This window comes from Parasteatoda tepidariorum, chromosome 8 (genome assembly GCF_982258835.1).
Source record: "Parasteatoda tepidariorum strain Cologne lab strain chromosome 8, Ptep-v5.0, whole genome shotgun sequence".
Lineage (NCBI taxonomy): Eukaryota > Metazoa > Arthropoda > Arachnida > Araneae > Theridiidae > Parasteatoda > Parasteatoda tepidariorum.
In genome coordinates, this window is record NC_141762.1 from 7606940 (window position 1) to 7615084 (window position 8145).

The 8145-nt window shown below is 27.4% G+C and overlaps 1 protein-coding gene across 1 annotated transcript in view; it reads left to right on the forward strand.

The window, feature by feature from the left end:
- The window catches only part of Shc (SHC-adaptor protein), a 43807-nt gene extending 38488 nt beyond the window's left edge, over positions 1–5319 (forward strand). The window contains exons 10-12 of the mRNA XM_043044459.3: positions 1248–1298; positions 2586–2869; positions 4997–5319. Coding sequence (XP_042900393.1) covers positions 1248–1298; positions 2586–2869; positions 4997–5134 — 473 coding nt within the window. The 3' untranslated portion in view covers positions 5135–5319. The remainder of the gene's footprint in view (positions 1–1247; positions 1299–2585; positions 2870–4996) is intronic.
- The last annotated feature ends 2826 nt before the right edge of the window (positions 5320–8145 follow it).

Genomic DNA, 8145 nt, shown 5'->3' on the forward strand with positions numbered 1-8145 from the left:
GTTAGTGCTCGATGAGACGTGTCCGAGAATTTGTGTCTTTCCACAATTGACTTTTGAAGAAAAGAATTATACTTATGTGATTCTATTGGAAAGCAATCCGATGTCTGTGACAGTACCATCAGTTCTAAAGACCATATATAAGAATCGAATTAAACGACGAACTCATAAATTAAATCTACCGACAATATTGTGAAAACCATAATTGAACATCTGTAAGTAGGAAAAAGCTTCAGTCCTATTTACTACTTTTTGAAAAAGCTAAAAACTTCTGCTTTTTCTCATCAGCATGAATATTTTTAAAACAATTATGTTAAATGAAGTTGTTGTAGAAGCAACCTTCGACCATGTGGCTGTGTGTGTATATATGATATCCTGATAACAACTTGACTTTCTCAGCAAGCTCTACCAAATTTGCAATTTAAATTCCAATTTGCAAACTGCTACTTATATTAGATAAGCTGGTCCTGGATGCAGTTAATTTGTTTGGTAGGGATAGTTAAAGAACCCTATGTGAACGTGATGTGCTCTACATCACTTAGTTAGCATTGCTGGCCAAATGAATTAAGATTTGCAGTTGCATCAAATTTGTTTTTTATTTTAACTTCCTGGAGAAGCATCGCTATTCTTTTGAAGGTATTTAAATTGCATTTTGAGGATTAAAAATCAGTTTATAAGCAAATGGTATTTCCTAACACAAAAATAAAACCATTTCAACCTAACTGAAATTAGTGGCAATTTTTACTCAAAATTTCAGGGCAATACTTCTCCCAGAAGATATTGATTTTAAAAATAAAATTTATATCTGTAATATCCTTGTGGATTGACCAATTTTGTCAGTTATTAGATTTTGCTTTGAAAAAAAAAGTTAGAAAACAAGGCAGCTTAGTATGCATAAATAATTAAATTTTCAGAACAAATCTCGAGAGCTTGCAATTATTATTATTTTTTTTTATTCAGTGATTAATTTGTAGTCATTAAATTATAATGTTGACGATTTTCGTTGAAAATTGGAAATATTTTAGCTATAATATTAATTTTGAATAATATTAAGTATTATTAATATGTTTTATCAGAACCGAGATTGGTAAATGTTAAGAAATTTAGAAAAATCTGATTTAAATTAAAATATATATGTAATTCTCTCCAAAGATTAGTTCTTATTTTTGAAAAAGATTAGTTCTTTTACATAAAATCGTAGCTTAATTGTTAAGATCAATTTAAATAAAAATTGTGTTTATTTCTTTCAGAATATGTGAATAGCATAGTTGCTGCTTCTGAACAGACATCATTTAATTTACGTGAGTAGCTTCATGTTTAAGCTATTTACTTGAATAATTTCATTTCTTGTATCTGTTATGAAATATTTACTTTTCCATAATGCATGGAAATGCATTTTATGCTGATTTGCCCTTCTCGGTCACTGTGGTTTTTCTTGTTCTGTCTTTCATCTTTTTCTCCCCCTTGGTTTTTATAATATATTATAATGCATTATAATAATATATGTAATAATAATGTATTTATAAAATAAATTAATGTGATAAATTAATGTAATGTGTTAAAACTAAGTAAGGAGGGGTGCTTTTCAGACTTTTACGTTTTATTTTTCAGTTTTTTTTTTTAGAATTTTTTCATTTATTTTTTAAATAAATTTTTTATTGTATGTATTGTATGTTTTTATTATTGATTCCATAATTTTCAAAATACAGTGCTTATATAAAAGAGCCTAATTCAATTAATATATTAAATTAATTTAAAAGATTATCAATGTAAATTATTTTATTTAATGCTGCATTATTCATAACCACTGTTATGCTTAAAGCTTCAATGCGCTTAAATAAAACTCAAAATAGTTTATTCTATTACTAGATATAAAACTTCATTTGTTTCTGAAATATAGAAATTGAAAATAACAGTAAACATGTTTTAAGTACCACAGACAGGCACCCATTTTCAAGACTTACCAGATGTTAATAAAAAGAAACAAAAGTTTATTTTTCCATTTTTCATTGGCAACATAACGTTTTGTATTTCAAATCACTTTAGTTTCTTACATTCACATCTGGCATATCTCGAAAATGGGCACCTATTTTTAAGCACTTGAAACATATTGATTGCTGTTTCCAGTTTGTATATTTTTGGAAGCGAATGAAGTTTTTAATCAAGTAATCTTTCTACTTCAGTTTCTTGGGGTTATTTATTTATTGCAAAAAACATTTTCCTAATCATTTAATTTAGTGCCATTTATAAATTTTTTTAAATCATTAATGAATCTTTAACCTGATTCTTCCACAGATATAATGATATGGAAAAAATTTGTTGCATAATTTATGCAAATATAATCTGATAATGTATGCACATTTTTTTGGATGTTAGCTAATTCCTTCACATTTTGATGGTCAAATAAATTTGTTGTTAATTTATTTTCCAAAAATTGCATTTTTTCAAACAGAGCAACTTTTTTTTGTATCCTAGACTTCATATCATGATTTAGAAAAGTAACATTTTCTGGTTAATTAAATTTTTGTTGTTCCAAAAGTTCTATTCTTAGTGTTAAAAGTTGAGAAACATTTTTTCTTCAATTGCAGAACCTATTGAGACAGCATTGCAGGAGGCTCCTCCACCCCCTAAGCACAGGACAACATCATCCTTTGTTCAGAAATGGCCAGCTGGATTGGCCAATCACAGAGTGGTACTCCTTCAAGAAGAGTGGTTTCATGGACCCATCAGCAGAAAGGAGAGTGAGTCCTTAGTGGTAAGGGATGGGGATTTCTTGGTACGAGAGTCCCAAGGTTCCCCAGGACAGTATGTATTGACAGGGATGCAGAATGGAATTCGAAAGCATTTACTCTTGGTGGATCCAGAAGGAGTGGTAAGACTAATGCTATTATATAGATATGTACAGTGCTCAAAATAAAACATGGACCACCCTAAATAACTTTTGATCTGATGAATCCCTTCTTCTCATTCTAGCACTCAATCTCAAGGGCTCGAAGAGGTAACTTACCTGTATATGCTAATTGTAAAGTGCAGACAATACTTTAAGATATGAAATCAGATGAAAAAACGTACTTTCTCTGTATAAACATACCTTTTTCTTGATGGATTTAGATTTCTGACCCTTAAAATATAGGGGGTGTAGTTGCAATCTAAGATATAGGGTCCCAACCGTTTGGTCGGGAGATTGCTCCAAAGTTTTGACCTCTTAATGTTAATTTTACTTTTTGCGTATTTCGCTGTATCTTGAGAACTTGAGCAAATTGAAAACTTTTTGCACACAATTATTAAATTTGTTTAACCCTAAATAATTTTATTCAAAACGTAATCCCTCATCGAAAAAAAAGGTATGTTTATTCAAACAAAGTACGATTTTTGTGTGAGTTAGTAACTTAACAAATCGTCTGCATTTATTGTTTAGCATATGCCATTAAGATTGAGGTCTAGATCGTGAAGATCTGATCATTAGATCAAAAAACTTTCGGGGTAGTCTGTTTTTTTTTCCTTCTCCCCCCCGCACTGTACAGCAGGGTTTGCATAATTTCAGTCAAAATTTAAATCGCTTGATTTTTAAAAAAAAATCTTTTATTTTAATCAAAAACAATTTTTAAAGGCTGATTTTATTGATATTGAAAGTTTTAACTCGAAAAATAATGTCTGAATTATTATTATTTGATGTTTACAGTAGACTAATAAATAACAACAACAAAAAGAGACTAAATTTGGAAGAAACTTTAAAATATAACATTCCATTACTTGTATGTAAAACAATTTATTTACTATAATATTTTAATCATGTTCATTTAATTTTATGTTCATTGAAATTAAATAAAGTATTCTGAAAGCTTACTAAATATGTAATTTGTATACCTGAATAATGAAGAAAGACGTGTTGTGCCAAGAGTAATGTATGAAATAATGGATTAATTTCTTATTTTTATTTCCCCTGATATAATTTATTTTTCATTAGAAATCTAATTGAAAACCGGGTCGTTGTGCATACAAATTCATGAGGATAATGAGATTGAATAAAATTACTTAGATTTTCTTTTATTGAGTGATTAGTTTGAAAATAATTGCAAAATAATTTTAAACAATTTAGCATGAAACATTACGCATTTTAGTTCGTTTAGTTAGTACGTATTCAGACTCGATGGAATACAGAAATTGATAATAAATTGAATGAAGTCAAACGGTTAATTACTCCATTTAAAACCTTTAATATTCCAGAAAAAGTGCAGACTATTAATAAACAGGTTACGTATTGGCTATACAAGATGAGTGTATAGACACCTCTTACTAAACGATCCAGCTACTATTTTGCTCCAATTGTAGAGAATCATTAACAATGAAACACATCTTGATCCACTTTGAATTTAAAAATTAAAAGACGTCTTTATTTTGATTGCAATTTCCTTAGTTTGCCTACCCTACTTGGTGCAATTCCACACACATATCTTATTGACTTTCTTAAAGACACTGGATATTTAACCTTTATTTAAATGATAATTTTATATTGATCAAGTGCTTGGCGCTGTATAGTCTTTTTGGCTGTATTTTTTTAAGTAATATCTATAATGTTTTCCACTATTAAAATTTAGAATTTGAGTTTTTGTATGAATAATGCAACTTAAATTTATTTTTATTAATAAGAATAAAATTCATTATGTTGCAAAATAAATCTGAAATAATTGTACTCATAGTCATGAAATTATATTCGTTAGATTTTTTAGAAATTATATTTGTTTAACCATAAATTAAATGTTAAAAAAGGCGTTGGCTATTTATTCTTAATGTCGTTGTGTATTTAATTTAAATGTCATTGGATATTTATTCTTATGATTTAATTACAATTACTATTATTGTGTCATAAATGGATTATGAACTTAAATATAAACTAAAAAATACCAGTGCTTTTCTAAAACTGCTTTTTTTATAATAAATAGTTAATTTATGCTTGTTCTTTTTTTAATTATGTATTTTTAAAATAATTTTTTTTCAGGTTCGAACAAAAGACAGAACTTTTGAGAGTGTGACTCATTTGGTAAGTTTTCACTGTGATAATGGTTTGCCAATTATATCGGCTGAGAGTACCTTGATTTTAAGGAATCCCATCCCTAGAACTATGAATCATCACTGAAAGGATAACAAAGGTTGTTGTTGTGCCATATTAAAAGGAACAAAGTAGAAAGAGAGGCAGTATTCACTTTCATAAACATGATCAAAGAAATGTGTGATAACGTTTTATGATTTTTTTCATCCAAATGCTTCTTAAATGTTTTATGAAAATTTTGTATTCCAATAAATAAAAAAAAAGCCATTGAATTTGTTTGAATTCAATCTCTGTTATTACAAAAAAAATCATTAATTATCAGTTTTTGCAAATAACACAGTGCAATATACAGCATGATGCTACACAAAATTTTACAAAAATATATGTAGTTAGGGAGTCATTATGGATTTACGATTAAAAAAAGCAATCTAAAGTCACCCTGTGATGTATTTTGCAGATTTTTTTTCTTCATAAAATTAACAATGTGGAGAGAAAGATTTCTATTTTTTGTTCAACTGTTGTGTAAGTGGAAGTTGTCATTCATATGTATATTTAATAAATTTTTAACTTATCTTTATTAATCAAGATGTTATAAAGGTATAATACCCCATGATCAAATATCCCATGGTATACCAAAGGTATAATATCCCATAGGTCAGGGAAAACCTGATATTGTCGGAGAATTTTATTTTAACTACTAAACAGAAAGTAGACAGTAAAACTTGCAATTTTTTACAAAAGTCTGAAAAATTCCTTTGTCATACCTGGAAAATAACCAGCCTTAAAATTGTCGAATTCTAACATCGATTACAATTATTTATTACAACAATTTCATATATTTGTGAAACTGACATGTTTCCATTCAATTGAAATTTACTTAATATTCCTGGTAAAAGTCAATTTTTTTATGAAATTGAGTGTGGAATCCTGTAATAGATTCAAAATAAAATTGCTCTTAAAAATACCCTTTTTTTGTCAAAATAAACTAAGAAAAGCAAATTATATATAAATGTTAATAAAAACCTTCCCTGAGATTTTTGTGCATATTAAAATATAAATTTCAAAAAGCAGGTTTGATACTTTTGCTTTATGCTGTAAATCAGTGTTTCCCAAACTTATGACTTTTGTGTACCCTTTCTAAACTTTTCGTAACGCTGTGTACCACTAATAAAAAAATGAATTTATTTTTTTAAACTATGTTTATTTTTCTTTCTTGGTACAAAAATGTTTTAATAAGTTTATTTTGCATGAGTGAGAAGGATGATATTGTTTTTGCTGTGATAGCAGGATAAAAATTATATTTTATAAAAGTAATCAAAATGAGTGGAATTTATTACAAACCTTTACCATAAAAAAAATTGCGCAGAAGTTAAAAATCACAACTGGCTGTTGACACCACTAATTATTAACTGTTAACTCTGCAGAAAATAACCAATAGAAAAATACGTAATCGTAAATTTTCGTGGCTAGCTTTGTTTTTAAATAAAAGGTTTTGAAATTTTCGTTTGTTGCAAGTTATTTCGCATAAGAACGCTTACCCCCTCTACACTGTTCCCGTACCCCTAGGGATACGCGTACCACACTTTGGGAAACACTGCTGTAAGTAAATCTACATATTGTATAACTACAAACAAATCATAATAGCAATGATTGATTTGTTTTTAATATGGTAATTTTTTTCTGCAAATTCGATTTTAATTTTTCTTTTATTTTAGAAATACCTCAGATTATACGTGCTCATATTTTTTTGAATTTTTACAATTGAAACCACAAAAAGAATAAATAACAAAACTATTAAGTTTCTTAAAAAAATTTAAAAAAAGCATGATAGTTTGATGTTTTATACTTGCTGCATCTAACACAACTATGTTTCTTCTCAGAAGACGTATTTTGCAAATGACGAATGAATGATTAATTAACCAATGAAAAATTTTATGAAATTCAAAAGTCGATTTTGTGTAATTCTGACCGTTAGTGATTTTATGAATGTAAAATTATTAGCGGGCTAAGAAATTTTAGACTTAAAAATACTTAAAACATGTCCATGAAAATTTTAAAAAAAATTTCTCAAAAAGCATCAAAAAATGATCTTAGAATGAAAAAAAATTTCCTTAGAATTTATGAAAAACATGTTGTTTTTTTAATAAAATACAAGTTAATAAATGGGTACTTGCAACTCGAGAAGAAATGAAGTGATTATACTTAACCGTGTGATTTAAATCAGATTTAATTGGATTCCTGTTAGAAACATGATTTGTGCTTTACAAATGTGATTGGCTTCTGAATTGACTAATGCCAGGATACACCAACGATGACGTAACATGCAAATATTTAATTAAAATAAATATGTAATGTGTCAGAAAATTAAAATGTAAATGAGCTCTTGATAAAGTTAAATGGGAATTTATTGATATTTAGTTACATACTTCAGGAAAGAACATAATTGCATTGTATTTTCAAATTTTTTTCAAAAGCCTTTGTTTCAAAAGTAACTTCTTTTAAAGATATCAATGCTCATTATTTGATGATAATCAAAATAACAAGATTCAATGCAAACTTGCATTTTGGAAAGAAAAAATATTATCCAAAATATTTTTATTATAATATTTCATTAAATGGCAATGTTTAGAGGATTATATTATAACTAAAAGGAAAGATTTTTTTCAAAATTCATAAAAAATGATTTAATAAGCTAAAAAAAATAATTAAATAAAATTAAACGAAAATGGCCAAGAAAAAGAAACTTGTATAATCTTCTATATATAAGGGAGAGTCGGGTAGCCCCGCTCACTTAAGGAGTTTTGCTTATATTTCTGTATAATATTGAGTAATAATCAATATTTTTGTATGTTTCGATTGTTTTATCATCTAATTAAATAATGCAAAAAGACTAAACCAAAAGAAGAATAGTTTAACTTAAAAAAATAGAGATTCTAAAAAACATGTTTTTCAATTCTTTTCAAAATGTGTCGGGTTGCCCCGCCCAGTTACAAAAATTATGTTTTTTGACTGTTTTTTCAGATGTAAATGAAAATGACCAATGTATTGACAATAAGTAAACCTCGTTTATCATTTTTATCACAAAATTATTTTATTTA